The following is a 24,824-nucleotide window of genomic DNA, read 5'->3' on the forward strand; positions in this document are numbered from 1 at the left end:
GGACTGAACAGTAAACTCATGTTACCTGGGGGATTGACATGGAAAAGGGGAGGGATGAAATATCTGGGAGTGTTTGTGGGGAATGACACCTTCTCAAATAAGAATTGGGAGAATGTCTTGGAAAAAGTTGAAGGGCGTCTTAGGAAGTGGAAATGGATTCTACCACAACTGTCGTATAGGGGGCGCATGTTAGTAATCAACAACCTGGTGTCATCAACGCTATGGCATCGATTAACATGCGTTGATCCTCCAACCAACCTTCTGGCCAAGATTCAGGCTGTGCTGGTGAACTTTTTCTGGGACAACTTGCACTGGATTCCTCAGAGTGTGCTGTACCTTCCTAAAGATGAGGGGGGTCAAGGGCTGGTCCATCTGGCCAGCAGGGGTGCAGCCTTCCGCCGCCAGTTCATTCAAAGATTGCTCACTGGGCCTAGAGATCTAGTGTGGCGACCAGCAGCCTGTGCAATACTTCGACGGTGTTGTGGACTCGGAATAGACCTGCCCTTGTTCCTAATGGCTATTAAGAACTCAGACCTCAACGGATTGCCTGGATTTGATCGTGGGCTCATGAGAGTGTGGAATATGTTTAAGAAGGAGAGAATGGGCTGTTCTGACTCTCTGAGCTGGCTTCTAAAAGAGCCGGTGGTGTATGGTGGGCGTATGGACACGTTCTGCGACTTTGGACCCACGGTATCAAAGCTGTTCTGCCAGGCAAAGGTCGTCACATTGGGTCAGGTGGTGGAGCTGGCTGGGCCCAATCTTGACAACGCTGCCACTCTAGCATCTCACTTGGGAGTGAAATCTACGCGCCTCCTTAGTCGGGTACTACTTAAGTGGAACGGTCAGCTCACAGCAGTAGAATGGGGGCTTTTGACATCATACTGCAGTGGTTCTACTCATCCCAATTGTGAGGATCCATTTCCTGTTTTAAAGGTTGTTCCTGATCTGAAAAATTGTATGGGGCCACTTTTGGATTTGGGAAATGCTCTTAATGAAAGGCTGAATGTACTTAAAGGTAAGACCATGTATAATATGCTTGTAAAAGTCTTGAATAAAGATAAACTGAGTGGTCGGACTGATACACCCTGGAGGGCCCAGCTGGGCTTGGGGGAGAATGTGAAGCCAGTCTGGAGGGGCTTATACAAACCACCGTTAATTAAAAAAGCTGGTGATCTGCAGTGGAGGGTCTTGCATGGCATAGTGGCGGTCAATGCTTTTGTTTCTGTGCTAGACCCTAATGTGAATGACAACTGTCCCTATTGTGCCCAGAGAGAAACAGTGTTTCATTGCTTTTCAGAATGTGTGAGGCTTACACCCCTGTTCCTGCTACTAGACCGCTTATTTAGATCATCTGGGGAAAGTTTCTGCAAACAGAATTTCATTTTTGGTTTCAAATATAGTCAACGTGTAAAATTTAAATGTCAACTCTTAAATTTTATTTCAGGGCAGGCAAAGATGGCTATCTATGTGAGCCGTAAAAAGAGAATTAAAGAATGTATAGAATGTCATGTTGAACTGTTGTTCTGCAGGATGGTCAAGGCCAGGATAAAAGTAGACTTCAATTACTACAAGGCAATGAAAGACCTGGTCACATTCACAACCTTGTGGTGTTATAAAGGGCTGCTGTGTTCCACCATAAAAGATGAGCTGGTCTTTTCTAAAGAACTTGGATAAAAGAGGTCTTACCTGTTTTTTATTTTTTGAGTTGTCGGTGAATGATTGTTTTTTTGGGCTTGTAAAAAATGCTTATTGATTGTTTATACCTCGACAAGTATTGTTTATGTTCGGGGGGATTTCAAGTCTGCTTTTTGTCTAAATTTTTCTGTTAAATAAAGACTTGGTTTAAAATTCAATTCTCTCTCTCTCTCTCTCTCTCTCTCTCTCTCTCTCTCTCTCTCTCCCCCTCTCTCTCTTTTTTACACTCCTTGGGATTGCTCCTCTTTTCCTGTCTCTCTTCTAATAATTTCTTCCAAAATATCTCCATTGTCATCCATTTTATTTTTTTGCTCTTTGTTGATAAATATGTTCCTTCTTTCACTTCCCCATTTATTTCATTTCACCTGTAACCTTTTCCTTTAAATCCTCTCCTCCATCCTTCCCTTATTTCTTCCCCATTTTCTATTTTCAACTCCTCTCGTCTTTTCTAGATTTTCAACCTGATGAAGTTTGACAGCTACACAAGGTTTCTTAAGTCCATGCTCTACCAGGAGTGTATGCTGGCCGAGGTAGAAGGCAGGCCCCTGCCAGACCCCTACCACATTCCCAGCAGCCCCACCTCTAAACACAGTACCACCGGCTCTGACCGCTCAAACCTCTCCACACCTAAGAAGGTAACAACTCTTACACACACACACACACACTTGGACAGTTATTGTGTTGCTTCATGGTAGTATTAAGAAATAAATATGATCTCAACAAAAAAATTAATAAATACAGTATCAGAAAAAGAAAATATAAAAAAAGAGCCAAACCAAATTTTGGAAAGAAATATATAGAGGTAATAATCACAAAACAGCTCGTGTTTCTAACTTTTTCGATATATAACCCTACAAAAAAAAAAAAAATCAATGGTCAATAAAAATTTAAAGGAGCTATAGGCAGCCACCGATTTTTGGCAACATTTTAAATTTCTTATTATATCTTGACAGTAATCGATAGTACTCAGAAAAAAAGACGTTTGACACCGACATGAAAAAAATATGTCATTCCTGTAAGAGGCAGGAGCTAAAACAACCACATCCAATCACACGAACGACCAAGTCAAATGATTGGAACAAGCGAGCTGTCTATCAAACCCTCAGCGACACGCGCGTTTGTTATGCGCATAACAGTTGCGCGTACACAAAGGCCGGTTGCTAGCACATGGCTGCCTGCTAGCTACCTAGCAAGCCAGTCGTGATTGCTACAACAATGGAGCCGGATCCTGAGGAATTCAGAAAACCAAATAAAGTTAGTTTTCTCTTACGTGTGTGACATCCATTCAGTATAGCTATTTCGGCTCTGCCCCAAATGATGCGTGTCTCAGGTGAAATGCTTTGGCTTCAATCAGCTGGTGTGTCCGGTGTGTGCATGTGTTTTCAGGGCATGGCTTTGGAGGCATCCCGATGCTTTCTGGGCGGTGTCGAATTCAGTTTAAGGATTTGAAAGTATTTCTAAGTTCTGCCCAAAATCAATGGCCGCCTATTGCTCCTTTAAGGCACAGTTTTTGAACCACTTGCTATTGTTTGTGTGTATGGTTATCCATGTGTGTGGGTGCATGCGTATATGTGTGTTTACTTGTATGTGTGATTCTTTACGCATGCTTTTATCTGCTTGCCTGTGTCTTGTTACTCTCTGTATGCTGGTGTGCATGGGTGTATACACCTGCTCTTTCACCTTTTCTACTGTCTTTGCTCATTTACCCATGTTAATGTATGTCTCGTAGGAGGACAAGAAAAGCAAGTCTGGGCGCTCCTTGAATGAGGACAGCAGAGAGGATTCGGGGGACAGGAAGAAGGGCATGTTCTTTTCTTGGTCCCGCAACAGGAGCTTCGGCAAAGGCCCCAAGAAACGAGACCTGGCCGATATCAATTACAGTCAGTAACCAGATTCAGCTGTTCCGGTCTTCCTGTTTGTCTGTGTGTGTGTGTGTGTGTGTGTGTGTGTGTGTGTGTGTGTGTGTGTGTGTGTGTGTGTGTGCGCGCGTGTGCGTGCATGCTTGCATGTGTGTGTCCTTATCTGAAGAGTTCCATTTCCAGTCATATGTCCATCATTTGGATAATTAATTTCACACCAGACATGGCACTATCTCATATGAAAATCATAACTAGCTTCATGGCAGTAGATTATTGAACACTTTGCTTCACATATGCTTGTTTAGCTGTTGTGGACCACCACATCTTTCATATTATCCCTACAGCATTAAACAATATCTGTGCAATGATGATTCATCATTTGACCTCCGTGCTCAGTTTGACTCCATTAAAAATCTTTCATGTTTTACTATTTGAATTTCTAAAAAGGAGACATTTAAATTGCAGCAGGATAAGCGGTTAAGACAATGGATAGATGGACCTCTAGATTTTTAGAAAAGAGGAAACTTAACCCTTGTAGGGAAATTATTGGGTAATGCTTTGCGGTAAGACTGTTCAGATTTACAGGGTAATTTTAGATGTGTCTTCAGGGATCCTTAACTTTGAGACACAGCTGACAGGTGTGTAATTTTCTTAGATTTTTCTGGCAGCAATGGACGTCGGGAATCTCAGGGTTCGCTGTCCTCTGGAGCTAGTCTGGAGCTTGGGCCATCAGCGTCGGGGAAGAATGAGGTCAGTCCGAGAAGATTCATCACCAATCCCTGGAGTCAGATATTCCTCTTACCTTTGTCAGCAAACTGACTTCTGCTATTCCTAATCTTTAAAAGTTAAATTGATCTGCTTTGAATGAATGAATGATCAGCTTTCCTCCTCATTATTGTCCATTCTCTCTCTCTGTTTCAACCTCCTAAACATCCTGTCTATCATGTCATTCTCCCTCCTTTTATTCTGTCTCAATTTCCTTTCTTTAGGGTGACCTGTCCCGTAGCATGGGCTCAGTGTCGGCAGATCGTGCAGGTGGCAGCGCGCCCCTGAGGCAGTGTAACATAAGCCTACCAGATGGTTCCTGTTGCTCGGTGCCACTGAGGGCCGGGGTTTCGATCAGGGATCTGCTACTGGACCTTTGTGAGAAGCTCTGTATCAACCTGGCAGCCGTGGACCTCTTCCTGGTTGGAGGGGAGAAGGTACATATGGAAACACGTGGAAAGGATGTATATATGACCAGGATTCTTGTCGTGGTAATTATTTAAATTCCAATCTGACAATAAATGAGGATCGAGACAAAAATCTCTCACGGAATTGTCACACTTTAATAATGGTTATGTGCATGGCACACGTGAAGTCAACCTTGCAAGTGTGCACCCTCTCTTGCGAGCACCCCTCATTTATACCTTGCTCCAGCAGAACTGCTGAGCATGCTTATTGTTAGCAGGTGTGCTCCCTGTGAGGGGCGACTATAGGGCAGTTGTTTGTTCTTCCTCTGCTTATCAACTAACAGTCAACACTGGAGGACAATAGGCCTCTCAGCTCATGTGGAGAAGACACGTTATGACACTCTGTTACCTATGCACGTTATAGCATCCATCTAAGCAATATAGACTAAAGTTAAACATGGTATAAGTCACACATAGTTAAGGATTAAAAGTTAGCAAATATCATGTATGATTATATGGCAGCTTCACATTACTGGTTATATAATCAATAAATTGCCTTCACAACCCCCTCCTTTTGATTACTTTTAATCAACAACACGTCACACAATGACTATACATTCTGCAGAACACCTTACCTTACAGGTAAGGTGAATGTGCCTAGGTGTGAATGTGTTTGTGTGTGTGTGTGTGGGGGGGGCTGTGATGGACTGGCAGCCTGCCCAGGGTGTTTCCCTGCCTGCCGCCCAATGAATGCTGGGGTAGGCTCCAGCATCCCGTGACCCTAATTAGGATAAGCGGCTTGGATAATGGATGGTTGGATGGATGGATGGATGGACCGTACCTTACACAGAATAACTGTGAACCCTGTCTGTCAGTTGTAAGCCAACTGAGATGTATCAAATTAACATCAGCACACCTCATACCAACCCACAAGTCAGACAGAAGTCATAGTCATCCCCATGCTGGACAAGGGATAAGTAAAAGACCAGATGATAAACTACACTAGGCAAATACATCAGGAAAAAAACAAACAAAACAGATTTGACGTTTGGGGAAAAAGCCCATGTGAATGCCCAAAACTCATCTAAAAACTCAACATATGGACTGTATTTATATGGTTTTTCTAGTCTACCGACCACTCAAAACGCTTTGCAATGTATGCCTCACATTCACTCATTCACACACACATTCATACACTGATGGCAGAGGTTACCATGCAAGGCGCCAACCTGCTCATTAGGAGCAGTGAGGGGTTCAGTGTCTGGCTCAAGGACACTTCAACATGCTCTCTGGAGCAGCCAGGGATTGAACCAGAAATCTTCCTATCACTATAAAACCTGCTCTACCTCCTGAACCATGCTGCCCAAACTTAATCCCAAGTAATCTTAATCAGTGATTAAATGATATAACAATAAATGAGGCTTATATGATCATATCACACATATGTAATTTGGTTATATGATTAACTCAGTAAGCATTAGCATAACTATAAAGGAGAAAAAACTAATTCCAGATAAGAAGAAAGGGTCCAGGAGAACCACTCCGTCAGAGGCTTGACCGAGTGAGGTCCCTTCAGTCACTTGCTAAAATCTTTGTCATCATCATCACCTCCACTGTACAATGGTGGAACCAAGAGATCTAGAGAATATCTGTTCCTGTTAACTTGTGTAGTGTTAAGCACAGTCTTAGTACAATGTTTACAGATCAGCCCACGCATGCAAGTAATGATGAAAACAATAACGAGAAACAGAATAATGCCCACAATTAGTGTATGGATGAATGACACACTCGCAGATGCCAGGGGGCCAAACATTTCTGAAAAGGGATCCCATCCATGAACAGCATGCAACTCTTGCACTCCTTCTTCAGTATCATGTTTCAATTCAGATATTTCAGCACCATTGCTAGTGATATAAGCACAGCATTCAGCAGAGATCACTTTACACAGCCTGCCCTGTAAGGCTAACAAGAGATCCAACACCATTCTATTTTAAGTCAGTACATGTCCAACATAATCTAAGCGCCTCGCTTCGGCTGTAATGGCGGCTGTAGCGATATTCAAGTGACTTTCTAACACCATAGATAGGGACTTGATGTCTTCCTGGGTTGCACATGTACCGTATGATGATATCAGTTGCCAAACGCTTGTTGAGCAGTTGATAGGGCACGTTTGGCTTTGCATTGGAGTGATGATAGCTGTATCACAGATAATTGTCTAAATAAGTCCACTAAGCTTGCAAAATAACATCAACTATGGGCTTCCTTTTAAAAACATCTGTAAGCCTGATCACCACAAATTAAATAGACTTTTTCAGGCAATGCGAGTTGCCTACTGAATGTTATCTTTGCTGTCTTATGAGTAATGTCTGCTGTGATTTTATACCCGGGTCCTGTGCACGTAAAGAAACATCAGGTAGGGTATGCACACGCAGAGTAGTCCAGGTGAACAAAGTCAAAGATGTAGTAGGGAATATAGGCCTGGAATAATTATGCACAGTAAATCCCTAAAAATGGCAGCCAATGGAGCTGAATACCCCCCTGCCACAATAAGGTAGGTATATTCTGGTTCGGTTATGCTTACATTCTGCATCATTGCTGTAGGTAGTGGGCACGGCCAGGAATTCTATACAATGCCGAAGTATTGCATGTGTCGTGGTTTCAAATTTGGATATCTTCCACAGTACTGCGGGGTTTAAACCGCGTGGCCGGTATGCTCTATTGAATTAAGATAAGGTAAATAAGAGCACATTCACTTTACTATCTGATAAATAATAATGAACAAGTCCTGGGATGTAACAGTCTGAGGAAGCGTCAGATAGGTTAATATAGAATAACTTAAAGTCTGCTGCAGACAATGGTACTGGAACTACCATAGGTGTTTGAGACGATGCAAGTAATTGTCGTCAGATCAATTCAGTTTATAGTCATTAAAAACAATGTGCAGGCACATGTTAAAAATGAAATGAGGGAACAGATCCAGCAGTTAGTAAAGTTACGGGCGGTGGCCCATTCTTTCATCATAGTTACAGCCAGATTTCCCTTATAGGTATCATAGTGTCTTATATGCATAGGAGGGAGTTTAGGGGCTTGAGTGGCTAACAGTGGGTTTCAAGCTCTCAGCTGTACGTTGGTCTGTGACTAGTACTGTGCAGTAGTCTGTTCTGCATGTAATAACACGATATTGGATACCGTTTATCCATGTCCAATAAACTTTGTTCGGCTGGATAGGATAAACTGTAGGATAAATAAGTAGTAAGCAATCATCTTTATCACAGGTATCCCACCTGCACAAGAAGGACATTAATCTTCTATCATCTGCACATTTGGAATTTTGCATGTTGTGGGGGCGAAAAGTGGTGAATGAGAATGTAACGGGTTATTGTTACACCATTTTTATCTTGTTGAGAATCAAAAATCCATAAGATGGGATCAACAATCACAATGGTCATTATTGCAAGACAACATATCATACACCTGAGACCACACCCTTTTCTCCTAAAAGGATGCCAGGGCCTGCTCTCAGGCATTGGCTTTATGGTGTTATAAGATACCATTAGATACTTCTTTTGGCTTATTCCGTTTCTCAGGGGTCGCCACAGCGGATTTTATAGTTTCCATCGGTACCCTGCGAGGGCACAGTGCCAATGGTGGCAGTTGTTAATGCAGGCCTCGACCAATCTGGTATGGAGCCTCGACCGATCCATTATGGTCTTGTCAATCCATATACTGATTTGGCAAAATTTTACGTTGGATGCCCTACCTGACACAACCACTAACCCTATGGACGGGGGCACAAGGAAAGCGCTGGATGCCAACCATTCATGGACTTGTGCCCATGCCTGTCGCCTAATCAATTTCATTTAATGTCACCATTAGATGAAACAATCCTTTTCCCTATTACGTAGCAACTCTTTGCTCTTGGTAGGTTTTTAAGCCTCAGTGAGAGCTGGCCATGTCTACTTCTCTTACTCTTTGTCTCTCATCCTGGGTGTCCGTCTTGTGTAGTGGCATCTTCTTGCAGTGGCTGGTGTATGTCCAGCCGACTCTCCCCTCCACTTACACCAATGTAGATGTGGTCAAGACTACTTGATGGGGTCCTCCCCAGCGGAGGTTCCTCCAGTGCTTCCTTATTTCCTTTTTAGGTCCTTTATCAGTGCCCAATCTCCTGGCTTCAGATCTTGCAACTGACCCTCCGTTGGCTGTGGAATTGCTGTTTTCATGTGTGTGTGAATAGAACTCGGCATTTTGTTTAATTGCAGTACATCTTCCATGTGGTCTGAGCTGAGGGTCTGATTTTGTGGGGGAAGGGCCATTCCAGTGTTCATGGGGCTACCTTTGAGGATTTCAAAAGGCAATAGACCTGTTGTAGCCCTCCCTCATGCTCTCATGGCTATCAGCCCTAACAGTAAGTAGTGCTTTTATCCATGTCGGTCCTGTGTCATCACAACATTTGAGCAGTTTATTTTTAATTGTACCATTTTCTCTCTCAACTGCTCCACCACTCTGTGGATGATGGGCACAATGTTGCCTCACATTGATACCTAAAAATGTTGAAAGTTGCTTAATAGCACTATATATAAAATAAGTTATGTTATCACTGCTGGTTTTCTGTGGTATTCCCCATCTGGGAATAATCTCTCTCACTAACACCTTTGCCACTGTGGAGGTATCCGCCTTTCCTGTAGGGAAAACTTCAACCCATAACATATATCAACAATAACATGGCAATATTTTTTTCCCTCACATGGTGTTAATTCAATGAAATCCATCTGCAAGTGATCAAACAGTTGGTCATAGGGAGGGTGGCTAGAGGCTTATGGTTTGCCCTCCTGTGGCATTATTTATCAGACGAAGTAAACATTTTGAAAAGAAAACTTGGGAGTAATTTGTGAAGCCTCTCATAAACCAGTGTTTGTTTACTGCGTTGTGTCCACCATTCCCAATTTTGACATATGGTCCTTCCCATATGCCAATTTTGCATAAAAAGGGGAAAAAAACCCATTTAGGCAGACAAGGACATCCATCCTCAGACTGCCATATGTTACTTACATATGTGCACCCAACTTTTTCCTGGCTGCTGTCTCTATCTTATCACGGTGTATCTGATAACACTGTGTTGGTGTTGTTCCTATGACATCATAATTAATTTTGCTCCAGGAACATCATTGCAACTGACCAATCACATTGTTGTACTATTGTGCCTTTACAACTCGGGATAAAAGATGGTTGTGGGATTAGATTAACATTGGTTAACCTAATCCCAGTGATTGGTTAGGTTAAGGTTAGCAGTTGGTTAAGGTTAGGGTAAAGTAAGTGTTAGGTTGAGGTTGAGGTTATGTTTGATTAGCTTTAGTATTTTTCCGGTCTTTTTCCCCCCATGTCGCAAAGGCATGACATCAACACAACGTAACTGGTCCATTGCAATGATGGTCCTGGAACAATGTTGTGGGGACAACACCAACAAGGTGATATCAGATTGTTCATCTTATTAGCACATGCCTGTGCTGTTGCTAGCTCTGTTAGAGAAGCCTGTCAGTGGTGGCTTCTGCAATATATTTTTTTGTTGTCCTGCTGCTTTTGTGACTGCGTCCACTTGAGCATTCCCTTGTGACACTGGGTCATTGTTGGTAGTGTTAGCATCACATTTACAAACGGAGATAGCTGTGGGGAGTGAAATAGCAGTTAATAATTCATCAGAGGCTCATGTGATATGGGCTTGCCTGTAGATGTTAAAGCCCCCCGCAGTTTCCACATTGTGCCAAAATCATGAACAACTCCAAATGCGTATCGGCTATCAGTTTACACATTCAATTTTTTACCTTCTGCTAGTTTGCAAGCTCAAGTTAAAGCAAACAGTTCAGCAGCTTGTGCAGATAAATGGCCTGGGAGGTGTACACTTTCAATGATGTCATGATCATCCACAATTGCATATCCAACTTCATTTTCCCCTGTGACTCATTTTTTTTTCTAGCAGATCTATCAACATTCCATACATAGTCAGAGGTAATGAGGGGTATTTCCTGTAAATCCACTCGAGCTGCAAACTTGTGCTATTGTGGCCAGACAGTCATGGGGCTCGCCGTCTTCAGCAATAGGGAGGAGAATGACAGGATTTAGGGCTGTGCAGTGTTTGACTTCAACATTAGCCAGAGATAAGAGAATGTCATTGTATCTCAGCCAGTAAGCTGGAGAAAAATTAGTTGTTTCCTGCTTTAGCAGAATAGAGGCCACTGAATGGGTTATTAATTGTGTAACTTTCTGATAACCCACTATGTCACATGATGCAGCTATGGCTTTCTCTGCTGCTGTTGTTGCTCTCAAATCGAGAGGCTACACTGTATAATTTTGAGAAACAATGTGACACTGGTTGTTGTTTTCCCCCATGCTCTTGTAACAGCACAGATGTCATAAAACCCCCCTTTTCATCCACAGTCTGTGTGATTGGTCTGTCTGGGTTGGGCAGTCCTAATGTAGCCGTGGTAGTCAAAGTCTGTTTTAGTTGAGTGAAAGCTGCATTAGCAGCTTATGTTCATGTCACATTGACAAGTTGGTTTTAGTCCATGGCCATGCATAATGGATAATAGTGAAGCCTCTAGGGATGCATAGTCACAGATCTACTGTCTACAGTAGCCTGTCAATGCTAAAATTACATTAATTGCCTTTTAGTATGTGGTTTTGGAATTTTGAGGATGGCTCCCACTCATTTTGAGCTCAGTTTATTCATTTTTAGTGATCTCATGCCTGGAAAGGTGACTTTTTCCTGGACAAATTGCAATTTACTCAGACTGGCCTTGTGGCCATGTTCTGCCAGATAGTATTTTAGCAGTGCAATAGTGTCAACCTCACAAGCTTGTTGTTTTTGTGAACAGATCATCAATCATCAACCATGCTGTAAATTCTCCAGACTTGCATGAAAAACCTGAGAGTAGACGACTGGGGATTCAACATAACCTTGTGGATTCCTGGTCCATGTATATGTTTTACCCTGAAATGTGAAAGCAAACTAATACTGAGAGTCTGGATGTACTGGGACACTCAAAAATGCATTAACCAAACAGAAAACCACATGCTGTCAGGTGAAACCTGTGAGAGTACTGTATGTTGGTTAGATAAAATAGGTGCCTGTGCATGCACTGCTACATTTACTGCTTGTAAATCCTGCACGAACCTCCACTCTGCTGGCTGGTTCTCTGGCCTTATCGTTTTAACTGGAAAGATAGGCGTCCTCACTGGTGAGTCTGCACATGGGATAATAACTCCTGCTGCCAGCAAACTGTTGAACACTGATGTTATACCTATTACTGCCTCTGGTTTGAGCGGATATTGTGCCTGACATGGATAGTATGTGCTTTGGGGTGTCACATGAAGCCCCTTTAACTAACCCCACATCAAATTTATCCTTGGCCCATAAAATTTGTGGCACTTCTTGCAGCTCTGGTAAGTCAATGGTTAACTGAGGAAAATTTCACCACCCCCTCAGGTTGAATTTACTGCTTTGTGGTAAATGCACAGTCCATTTCCCCATAAAAGGGCTCTGAAATGGGCATCTATATGCTTGCGTTCAGGGTGAGTATTGCTCTCATTCTCTCCCAATCTGCTATGTAAGTTCTTGTGAACACTGAGCGACCCAAGGCCCCAAATCCTTCCAGTGGATGTCACATGTTTTGGCTAGAGGCACGTGTGGTTTTGCAACCACCACAAGCATCAATGCACACATCTTATCATCCCAATACATACAATAACTAGTCATAAGATCAATGTCTTTGCTTTGCCTTAACCAAATTTTCTCAAATTCTTTATCAATACCTTCACTTGCATTGACTGTGACATGCAAATCACATTCTTGCATGAACATGTGCTGTGGTGACATATGAGTGTGTGCTATTTTAAGGAAATCAAAGATTATTGATCTTGGCACTGATGGTGGCAGATCCCATCAGTATGTGTACAGAGGCTTGCCACTACCTAGTTGTACATATTGACCTGGGAGGTTTGAAGCTCTAGTGACTTCAATTCCTTACTCTGTGCAATTTAATATTAACTCCAAAATGCACTTTAAATCTCTGGCTAACAGATTTACAGGGCAACATTTGGAAAAAGAGGAAAGGGTGTGTTTTTTCCCCATCACTGTCTTCTGTGGCAGCTGACAATAGTGTTGTCTCACTTCTCACTGTGATGCCTGATGCTCTTACAGTGCTTTATATGTATACCACTCAATTTTGGGGGAATTTGAAACTAATTTTTTATGACTGAAACTTTAGCTCCGAAGTCAACTTAAAACATGATGGTTTTTTCTGCCACTTCTGAAGCCATTTTTGGTAAATCCTCAGATCTACTCTTCTTTTTTTAATACATCTTGGCTGTTGTTTGTGTGTGTGTGTGTGTGTGTGTGTGTGATATGTGTGTGTGATGTCGGGGTGCATTCACCACTCCAGAATCTCCCCCATCCCCGCCACCAATCATCCTTCATCTTTGGTGTACACACTGTGTATGTGCCCAGTGGGTCCCTGTCTCCTTCTTGGTTTGGTACAGTCTTTTGCCCAATGGTCAAGGGCCCCACAGGTCCAAAATCTCTCATCTCAGGGCCTGCATTGTGGGGTCTTCTGCTCGGAACTCGATCTCTCCTCCAAGGGGGGGCCACCACGCCCTCTGCTTCTCCCTCTGCCTATGTTGGTGCTCTGCTGAGTCTGGAGCTGTGCCACCCTTGCCATTTGGAGCGTATCAGTCAACCAAGCTTTAGCTCACTGTGCTTTTGTCTCTGAGAGTTTCATATTCTTTTCAACATGAATGGCATGATCTTGAACAGCTGCCAAACATCCTCTGTCCCAGCCCCCACAGTGTTTGTGTACCTGGTGGCTTATTTCCTCATCCATGCAGACCAGGAAACAGTTCTTGAACTGTTGTTCAAACAGGGAGTCATTTTGTTTGTTGGTGGTGGTGGTTCTAGGCCGCTATGTTCTCTGAAAACTTTGGTCAGTCTGACTTAAAAGTCAGCCACAGTCTCTCCAGGCTGCTGTTTACAGTCTTTTGTTATCCCCCATCTCATGGTGTCAAGGAAATTGTATCTCATTCTGCGACAGAGTCTCGCCACATGGCACAGATAAACATTGTCTGCCTAGTAATAACAGCCATCCTTTTCTGGCCAGTGTTCTTGTACTCTGCCCCATTTCAGTTATACGCTGTACATCAGGAGAGATTTGATTTCTTTCAGTCAGTCTGTGTTGGTGTACAGTCTCAAGAAGCACATCAACAACTGCAGCCCCTCCCTGTGTGGATATATGTAGCAGGTCACTGGCCACCTTATTACAACTCATCTGGTGTCCAGGCTCTGTAGACATACATTGCGGCATCTCCATCTGCTCTTGGATTAGACACTTCAGTCACTGGGAGGGTGTAGACATTGTGCGGCCTTGTTCTTTGGGCAATGGGGCTGAATGCTTCAGACCCCAAGCTTGGCTTGGCTTGTGGGAAGGAGGCTGTAGCCTCAGCATCATCTGCCTGGTATGGAGGTGGGGTGGTCGCTGGGCTCTGCGTGATGGCCCTGCTGCTGCAACCAGCTGTTCTCGGTCCTCTTGATATATACGGGCAGGTTGCCATTGGTCTGTGACAGGTTGCTGCTGGTCTGCATCTGCGGGTCTCTTGTTTAGTGGCTGAGATGGGAAGGAGGTCCAGGTTCTTCTGTGAGAGCTAAGGACAGCTTTTAATTCCCCCCTTATTTTTCCTTTCACTATTTCTTTTCCTTTTTCTTTTCTCTGCCTCTTCTTTCCATGTCATAAACGCTTTCCAGTCTACTTTACCTTTCCCTTTTTCTCTTTTGTATTTTCCCATGTTATCCTGCAGTTTTTGTAGCTGGTTTATGCTAAAACTACCACTTTCAAGAAATACAAATTTCTTTTCCCATATTGGAAGCCATTTATAGGGATCATCCCCATGTTTTTCCACACATAATTTTTGCACATCCTGTCAGACAAGACTTGTCAGTTAAAAGTTCCTTTGGTTCTCCCCCATTTTGTTATCCTGCAGTCACCATCTTACCTGGAAATGTCCTAATCCTTACTTTCAATAACATAATTCATTATTCACCCCTAAGTGAATGTCATTACTTTCAGACGTCTTTTCGTGATCTTCAATACCGTATCCTCATTTACGTAGCCTTCTTTATCATAAAATCCCTTCTCCAAAATCTCACAAGCAGTCTCCTCTCACCCTGACAGTCAGTTGCAAACTGTCCTCAGGGGAGTTAGACTCCCTGGGTTTTAGGAGATTTTTTTAATTCCTTCACCAGGCTGGCCAGCCAGATTCAACCTGTGCAGAGAGTGGGTCAAGTAAAATATGAATTAGACATCTCGGACAAGCCCCCAAATTGTTGTGGCAATTATTTAAATTCCACTATGACAATAAATGAAAAGCAAGACAAAAATCTCTTCCAGTATTGTCACACTTTAATAAATCTTGCAAGTATAGCAAGATTTATTAAAGTGTGGCAATACTGGAAGAGATTTTTGAATCTCTTCCAGTATTGTCACACTTTAATAAATGAAGTCAACCTTACAAGTGCCACCCTCTCTTAAGAGCACTCCTCCTTTATATCTTCCTCCAGCTGAACTGCTCAGTCATGCTTATTGTATGTGGGTGTGCTCTCTGTGCGGGGTGACTATAGGGTAGTTGTTTGTTCTTCCTCTGCTTATCAACCAAACAGTCAACAATGGAGAAGACAACAATAGGCCTCACAGTTCACATGGAGAAGACACTTTATGACACTCCTATGTACTTTAAGTGGCATCCATTTAATCAGAATTGAATCAGAATCGGTTTTATTTGGCCAACTACTATGTGTGGGTCTGCACATACAGAGAATTTGACTCTGGAGCATATATATGCAGCATGTATATACAGTGCTGCTTGAAAGTTTGTGAACCCCCCAGACATGGTCACTGTTTTTGTAAAAAACATTAAAATAAGCTTATTACACATACTACATCCAAATCCCAATTTGTAAAGCACACCTTCCAAATAATGGACACACACACAAAAAGAGATATATTTTCATTATTTAATTCAACAAAGGTGGTTTATTTTACAAAAACTGAACATTTAACATGTGCAAAAGTATGTGAACCCTTGTTTAGTAGCTTGTGGCTCCTCCTTTTGCAGCCATTACTTCAACCAAACGTCTTCTGTAACCACTAACCAGTCTCTCGCATCTGCTTATGGGGATTTTTGCCCAATCCTCCTTGCAGAACTCAGCCAGTTGAGAGAGGTTGGAGGGACATCTGGTATGTACCAACTTCTTCAGGTCTCGCCACAACATTTCAATTGGATTAAGGTCCGGACTTTGACTGGGCCTATCCAGAGTACGAATCCTCTTTCTCTGAAGCCATTCCTTTGTAGTTTTGCTGGAATGCTTTGGGTCATTGTCTTGTTGCATAATCCATTTTCATCCCAGCTTCAACTCTCTGACTGATGGCAGGAGATTCTGGTCAAGAATTTGTTGATATGCCGGAGAATTCATGGTTCCTTGGATAATATGGAGTCATCCAGGTCCAGAAGCAGAAAAGCAGCCCCAGACCTTCACATTTCCACCAACATGCTTCACTGTTGGGAGGAGGTTCTTTTCTTCATATGCAGTGCTGGATTTTCTCCAAACATGTTGGTTTTGATTGTGACCAAATAATTCTATTTTGGACTCGTCTGTCCAGAGAATGGACTTCCAGAAGGCTTCTGGTTTGTCCAAGTGCTCTCTGGCAAAGTTGAAACGGGCAGCTTTGTTTTTTTTTTGAGAGCAGAGGCTTCCTTCTAGCAACCCTCCCATGAATGTCATGGCTATTCAATTTCTGTCTGATTGTAGACGCATGCACATTTGTCCCAGATGCTACCAGAGAGGTCTGCAACTCTCTAGAGGTGATGTGTGGGTTGGCCTTTACCTGATTTATTATTTTTCTGGTGCTTCTGGGTGATATTTTTGATGGGCGTCCACTTCTAGGCAGAGTTGCTGTCATGTTGAAGGCCCTCCATTTGTAAATTATTTGTCTTACAGTGGATGGATGGAGCTGGAATCTTTTGGAGATGGTCTTATAGCCCTCCCCAGACTGATGGGCTGTCACTACCCTCTTCTTCATGTCCTCGGGTATCTCCTTTGCTCTCCGCATTGTTGATTTGTATGGGACCACAGTGGCTTGGTTGGTTTCCTCTGTCTTTTAATTAGTGCAGGCCAAACCCTTTCCCAAGGATGTCTCATTTCATTGGTCTGCTTAAATGATTAATGAAGCACCCAAATGTGTTTCACCTCAGTCTGTTACCTGCTTGACTTAACCAATGCAGCTGGGGGTTCACTTACTTTTGCACATACACTAATTCCATGTTTCATGTAGTTTTTGGGCTACTTAAACAAGTCCCACTAAACAAGTACATGCAATTGATAAACATATATCTGACATTTCATAAATAAAAACTGGTGATGATAAAATAAGAAAATCATGGTAAAACAACAGAAACATCTAAACTGCTCAAGGGGTTCACATACTTTCAAGCAGCACTGTATATATATATATATATATATATATATATATATATATATATATATATATATATATATATATATATATATATATATATATATATATATAGTACCGATGAGCCAAAATGTTAAAATCACCTGTGTAGGTCCCCCTTGTGCAGGCATGGACTCCCCAAGACCTCTAAGGGTGTCCTCTGGTATCTGGCACCAAGACATTAGCAGCAGATCCTTTAAGTCCTATAAGTTGCGAAGTGGGGCCTCCATGGATTGGACTTGTATTTCCAGCACATCCAACAGATGCTTGATTGGATTGAAATCTGAGGAATTTAGTGGCCAAGGCACCAATACATTGATCTCTTTGTCATGTTTCTCAAACCATTCCTGAACAATTTTTGCAACGTTGCAGGCGTGCATTATCCTGCTGAAAGAGGGTCTGTAATGATGTTTCCTACCGATTTCCTGACTCTGGAGATGTATAAGTCCTGAAGGAGGGCAGGTTGGCACCAAAGATTTTCTTTGTAGTCCTGACTGTCTGTTGTAGTCTTTTGCTGACCTGTTTGGTGGCCAAACCAGACAGTGGTGCATGTGCAGAGAATAGACTGGATTATTGCAGTAGAACTGAATCATTAACTCCTGAGGTAGATTTAACTTCCTGAGCTGACACAGAAAGTACATCTGCTGGGCATTGTAAGATGGTGACAGATGTACTCTAGGCTACCCCCTCGGTTCAGGAATGATCATTTCCTCTTCACATAGATGGCCTCTTTAACTCTAACTTGCTGACAAACCACCCCTTTTTTCGCCTACCGGGAGAAGGGGCCCTTATTATAAGACTTCAGAGATGATTAACTGTTGCAGTTTTCATGATATAAAATTAATTTAGGCAAATGACTTTCATTCATTCTAAATCAATAAGGAAACGGTAAAAAAAAAAAAACATAACTCAACCATGGGAAATGTTTTATTTTAGTTACTGAGGTGATTTCCAGCTGTGACTGTGATTGATCCTACTCTTGAAATTGTATTTTTTTAGTGGAGTTTTAACATCGGCGTCTATGGCACTTCCATGTCTGATCCCCCATTATGATGCCAGTTAAACAAACATGGCGGCAAGGTGAATAAAGTGAATTATTTTTGGTTTATCCAGTGTTCCTCCAGTTCTGCTGTGCTGAGATCGGCAGTGAATTATTTGCTGATTTGCAAAATATGATCAATGTCTAATTTACTTCCAATACTCACACCCGAATACATAATGACCTTATACATAATGCCAGGCCCTGTGATGGCCTGGCGGCTTGTAAATGGTGTCTCCTGCCTGCCGCCCAATGACTGCTGGGATAGGCTACAGCATCCCCGTGACCCTGAGAACAGGATAAGCGGTTTTTGGTAATGTATGGGTAGATTGAATACACAATGAGCATTGTTGCTGCCCAAGCTAAATCAACTGTGCGCATGCGTGCAGCGACAGAGAGCAGCATTGGTCAAGCGAGCTTTGGAGTGAATGAAGAGAGAGAGCGGTGATAGTGAGAACAAACGTTTTCCAAAGGGTTTTAATCACCACAACCACAAGAGTTTCTTGATCATAAAGTCATAACTGTGCACAACATTTTTTTAGGTTGATAGGTCGAGTAGTTTGCGGGATTAGCCGTGGACAGACAAACACACGTGCCCAAACACACACTACCTGGCGGAGATTCCCCAGTTGATGTAGTGTTCAACAGTCACTTGCGCAACTTCAACTAATTCAATAAAATATAGCCACAAAATTTTCAGTGCACTGCCTTCAATTCAATAAAAAAAATGTACAGCTGTGTATGTGTATTTGTGTGGGGTACAGGTGCGTATGTTCCTGTATGTGAGACATGCTCATGCATTTATACACTCACTTGTGATCGGTAGTCGGTTACAACAAACACTTCAGTGTTACAGGATACAAACTTCTTCCTCCTTTCTCTCTCTTTCCCCCTCTCCCAGCCTTTGGTTCTGGACCAGGACTGCATGACCTTGTGCTCTCGAGACATCAGACTAGAGAAACGTACCCTCTTCAGGTAACGTAATGTGTCAAAACACAACATTTTTGTGTTTTGACTCTCTTCTCTTCTCTTCTCTTCTCTTCTCTTCTCTTCTCTTCTCTTCTCTTCTCTTCTCTTCTCTTCTCTTCTCTTCTCTTCTCTCCTTTCTAAACTTTAAATGCAACATCTACCTTCAAAAAAGCCCTGATCAATTAATTACATGGCTCACCTAAAGACAAGCACAACTCTGGGATTTTAGCTCATTTAGTGCATGATAAAGAGTTATTGTTAAGGTGTGTCCTGGCAGCCTAGCGGCCTATTCCATTGCCTACCAACACAGGGATCGCTGGTTGGAATCCCCGTGTTACCTCCGGCTTGGTCAGCCGTCTCTACAGACACAGTTGGCCGTGTCTGCAGTTGGGAAGCCGGATGTGTGTATGTGTCCTGGTCACTGCACTAGCACCTCATCTGGTCAGTCGGGGCACCTGTTTGGGGGGCAGGGGGAACTGGGGGGAGCAGCATGATCCTCCCATGCGCTACGTCCCCCTGGTGAAACTCCTCACTGTCAGGTGAAAAGAAGCGGCTGGCGACTCCACATGTATCGGAGGAGGCATGTGGTAGTCTGCAGCCCTCCCCTGATCGGCAGAGGGGGTGGAGCAGTGACCGGGACGGCTCGGAAGAGTGGGGTAATTTGCGAAGTGCAACTGGGGAGAAAAAGGGGGGGGGGGTATTGTTAAAATTAAACAAAGTAGTTAAACCTCTGGAAGAGGCGCACCAATGAAATTCAATCACAGTTACATCCTGACAGGGCTTGCATGTTACAGAAAAAACTAGAGATGCACTGATTGCAATTTTCTTGGCCAATTCTGATTTCTGATTTTTTAAAAGTCTGACATGCCGATTCAAATTTTGGCCATTTCCGGGTTTTGTTTTGTTTTGTTTTGTTTTGTTTTTTTCTTCTAAGAACTGTAATTGACAGCATACACAAACATTTTTGTAACTTTTCTCTAATGGAAATGTCAGTTGTATGTTCATGATAAAACATTGACTATTAAATAACTTTTATGATTTCTCCAAAACTGCTCCAGGTTACAAGACCTTCTCTCACTCAAACAAACCTCACACTAAAAAAAGTGCTTCAGGTTACTGGACAGAGATTTTTTTGTACAAATTAAATCGAACTGAAAATGAATTGCAGCTTTATCTAAAATATTTTACTTTCCCAATGTAAATGATGGTTTTCGACGACATATTTTAGCGTGTGTGTGTGTTTATGTGTGGTAGGGATAGAGTGGTAGGGATGAATATCGTTAAGATTTGGCTGGCACTACTACTCTTACCAATTTTATATTCTTTATTTTATTATGTCTTCTTTACATATATTTTTATATTCATATGTGTCACTTATTTTATATTGTATTTTAAGCTTCTGCAGCACTTTGGTTCAACTGTGGTTGTTTTAAATGTGCTGTATAAATAAACTTGACTTGACTTGATACTGCCTATCGATCCTGTACTTTAACACTAGAACGGTAATCTTGTTGGTTCTTTTTGTTGTTGTTTTTTTAAGCGAAAAAAGCAAAACAAATTAAGAACAGAATTAACATTATTTTCTCATGTCTGGACAGTGTTACTTTTAATCAGTGACTCATGTTTGTATAATTTAGTTAACTCCGAACCACAAGCTAGGCAGTCATAAACTGTGCATTTCTCTGCCTGTATTGGATGCACCTTCGCTAGTTGTTTTGAAACATTGTTGGTGTTTCTGCCCTTGTGGCAACGAGCCTTGTCAGCATCGACTCTAGCAAAATATATATATTCTGGATTGGGAATAGCGAAAAAGCATCATGGACGAATGTCTTAATCTTATCGCAAATTAGAAACGGAGTTTGTCAGATAAAATGTGCAAGATAACATTAATGTAGCCTAAATGAATAGGAGATTTCTTTTCTTAATTTCTCCAATACCGATAGCAGAACCGTTAACGTCAGAGCTTATCAATACTTGAATGATTTAGCACCGGTGCCCAGTTAATACCAGGCTTTGGTACCCATCCCTAGTGTGTGGCTGTGACGTTACTTTCTGTGCTGCTGTGGACGCGACGTGAACCATTGTACTGCGCATGTGTGTAAATTTGACTATTACAGAATCGGATATATCTGAGACTGACCAGCCAGTCAAGCTGAACATCAGCCAATCCCGGTCACCGGCCGATCGATCGGTGCATCCCCAAAAAAAACAAAATGGCCCATATCCCCACTGTTCTGAGCTCCTCTAGGGTAGATCCGTTTCTTATTTCATGTTGTCTTCTTTTTCAGACTGGATCTGGTTCCTATTAATCGTTCAGTTGGCTTAAAGGCAAAGCCCACTAAGCCAGTAACTGAGGTTCTCCGGCCCGTGGTGGCCAAATATGGCTTGCATCTCTCCGATTTAGTGGCACGCATCGTAAGTCACCTCTCAACTTGGCTGTCTGTCTCTCTGATAGGGTGAAAGAGAGAGAAAGAAAGAATGTGTGAGAGAGAAATTGTGCTAATTGTGTGTGTGTGTGTGTGTGTGTGTGTGTGTGTGTGTGTGTGTGTGTGTGTGTGTGTGTGTGTGTGTGTGTGTGTGTGCATACGTGCAGAGTGGGGAGTCAGAGCCATTGGATCTAGGTCTTCCTATATCCAACCTGGATGGACTTAGAGTGGTATTAGACGTAGCAGACCACACACCCGGAAAAGGTAAATCACAAGCAGTCAGACACATACACACACATACACACACACACACACACACACACACACACACACACACACACACACACACAGAGCTGCTTTCAGCACATTAAAAATACACATTTCAACTGCTGTTTCTCATTGACAGCATACCTCAGACCAAACTCATTCCCCTCGATATCTTACTTTTTCAGTTTTTCATTGTTTCTTTTGTCCATTGGCATTATTTTGTGCTAAATCGGTTGTCTTTTCTTGTCAGTATTGTTATATATGTCCCTTTTTGCACTTACCTTTTCTTCAACAGACAAACAGAAAGTCACCCCGTCCAATGTCTCACCCTCTACAAGCAGGAGCCAGTCGGTGACAGTAAGACCTCTTTCCAGTTCTTCCTTTCCATTTTCTTCTTGCTCTGGAATGTTCCATAACCCACCAAATGTCTCTACTTCCTGGATGATGATATCACGCAACTAAGCATCTCTCATGCTGCCTTCAATTACATGTCTGTTTGCAATGTGATTAAACGTGTGCTCAAGCGAATGACGTGTATGTTGCAGGGGGATATGGCTGTGCCTGAATGTATATATATATGTGCATTGCTGGGTGGGCAAGAGCCCTGTGAGTCTCCAGGCATTCCTAATATCCGATTATTGTTGTCTGCCTGTGGCTGAATGCAATTTTAACTGTGACGTCTGGTTTTCTGATTCTCCTTTTCTCTGTAACATCCCCTACATTATATGGACAACAAGCCCAGCTTGGAGGAGGCTTTGCAAGGTTTCATCATATCTACTGGCCTCGTTCCTTAATCTGGACATTTGGATGGGGCTTGGTGGTGGTAGCTGTTAGAATCCTATGTGAGGTTTATTTTCTTATCAGGGTTTATTCCTCTGTGGATGACAACCAACTGACACAAGCACTTTTTGCTTTCCTAGTACATTCCAATATGGCTAAAAAGGGATAATTTACTAATTTATGGGCATCAGTATGGGTAGAAGAAGTGCAGTGGTGGTCTCTGGTGTTGGGACATGTCAGTGTTGTGCCGTGCATTGGTAATGCCTACTGCACTGCTGCCCCTACTCTTCAGCCTTGGTGTTTCTGTGGTCTCAATGGAACATTTCCACTGTGCGTCACCTACAAATAACGGCTATGATTTGTTCCAATTTTTCTCAGTGAGATCCCCTTGATTTTCACTGAGAAGCCAGCAATGTTTCACCACCTTCCCCCTTACTATATCATCATCAATTTTGCCCCATCATCTCCTCTCCTGTTTTTTTTTCCATCGATATATGGTTACACATTGGCCCCCTAGCCCCCCACTCCCACCCCTCCATCCCTATTTCATTAAATAACTTTCTTAAGTCTGAGGATGACAAGGGGATAGCTGTCATTACAAAAAGGGAAACTGCTCCCCAATTTGTTACAGAATACCCCCCCCCACACAAAAAAAAACGTGTCCTCATGCCTACATCATCATCACCCATCAATTTCAGGGCCCTAATGCCCAGCTTCACTTTCCTTGTGGCCTCCAGGGGGAGGACAGGCCATCAGGAAAAGCCAACTCAGCCCACCCCCGTGGTGAGAACGGCAAGGCTGGTCCTGGCCCTGGCCCTGACCCAAGCAGCCAGCCCTTACCAAACCACTCTGTCTCTCTCCGTAAGGCGCCGGAAAAAAGAAAGCAGAAAAAGATTAATATAGATGAAGCTGAAGGTAAAGAACAAATGTCACTCCCTCTTTCTCTCTCTTGTCTGACCTGTCGTTCTCGTAGCCCTGTAGCTCTCTGCTGTGGTCACACTAACCGTTCTGCCTGTGTGCACTATTGCAGAAGCAGCACCAGTGCTTTCAAAGCTAGCTAGCTACACATAGCACAGTCAACTCCTCTCACAGTGTATGTAGCTATGACTTGTCTAACTAGCTAACTACACCCCCCCCCCGCATGCTCTCTAAATCAGAATGTATTTATTCTTGCATTGTGACGGGGGTTATTTATTTGTGTGTGTGTGTGTGTGTGTGTGTGTGTGTGTGTGTGTGTGTGTGTGTGTGTGTGTGTGTGTGTGTGTGTGTGTGTGTTTGCCCACACGTGTATATATGTTCATGTGCTTGCATGGGTATGTGAATTCTTGCTGCATGCACATGCTGTGTGTGTGTGTGTGTGTGTTTGTGTATGTGGTATGCACACATGTATATGCACGGGTTTGTGAACATACACATGCTATATGTGTTTGTGTGTATGTGTGTGTGTGTGTGTTTGTTCTCTTGCCTGCTTGCAGAGTTCTTCGACCTCATATCCAAAGCTCAGAGCAACAGAGCAGACGACCAGCGAGGTTTGCTGAACAAGAATGATCTGCAACTACCAGAATTCTTGCGCCTGTCGCCGGCGGCAACCAACCAAGCTGCTCTTCTTCCCTTTGACCCTGAGCCCACTTGCTCCACCCCTAACTCACGTTATCCCGACAATGGCAGCATCCCTAGCAATGGTCGCCGGGTTATCAAGGAAGGAGGCAGTCACTCCCACTTGCTCAATGCAAGTCACCAATCACAGAGTTTTGACTCTTCACTGGGTAGTGGGGGAGGAAGGGGAAGGAAAATCCGGCCACCTCCCCCATTCCTTGGCAACCTTTCCCCCATCCATCCATCCCAAGGACACCAACATGTTCTCCCTCAGGACACTAGCAAGGGAGAGACAGTCCAGATGCTAGAAGAAGATACCCTGTTGGATCTAACTTTGGTGGGAGAGGGAGACATCAACAGCCCCAGCCTCACTTACATTACTCCCTCAGCCCTGCCGTCCAAACCCAACCCCCAACCCCAACAACAAGAAGCACACGATGGCTGGTCCAGCTCAGGTACTTCCCCCGTGT

The 24,824-nt window shown here is 43.1% G+C and overlaps 1 protein-coding gene across 1 annotated transcript in view; it reads left to right on the forward strand.

The window, feature by feature from the left end:
* rgs12b (regulator of G protein signaling 12b) overlaps positions 1-24,410 on the forward strand; it is a 124,734-nt gene extending 100,324 nt beyond the window's left edge. Inside the window, exons 10-18 of the mRNA XM_056279825.1 lie at positions 2,148-2,330; positions 3,425-3,575; positions 4,210-4,304; positions 4,544-4,756; positions 19,218-19,291; positions 21,574-21,700; positions 21,879-21,975; positions 22,274-22,335; positions 24,234-24,410. Coding sequence (XP_056135800.1) covers positions 2,148-2,330; positions 3,425-3,575; positions 4,210-4,304; positions 4,544-4,756; positions 19,218-19,291; positions 21,574-21,700; positions 21,879-21,975; positions 22,274-22,335; positions 24,234-24,296 — 1,065 coding nt within the window. The 3' untranslated portion in view covers positions 24,297-24,410. The remainder of the gene's footprint in view (positions 1-2,147; positions 2,331-3,424; positions 3,576-4,209; positions 4,305-4,543; positions 4,757-19,217; positions 19,292-21,573; positions 21,701-21,878; positions 21,976-22,273; positions 22,336-24,233) is intronic.
* The last annotated feature ends 414 nt before the right edge of the window (positions 24,411-24,824 follow it).

This window comes from Lampris incognitus, chromosome 5 (genome assembly GCF_029633865.1).
Source record: "Lampris incognitus isolate fLamInc1 chromosome 5, fLamInc1.hap2, whole genome shotgun sequence".
NCBI classification, from domain to species: domain Eukaryota; kingdom Metazoa; phylum Chordata; class Actinopteri; order Lampriformes; family Lampridae; genus Lampris; species Lampris incognitus.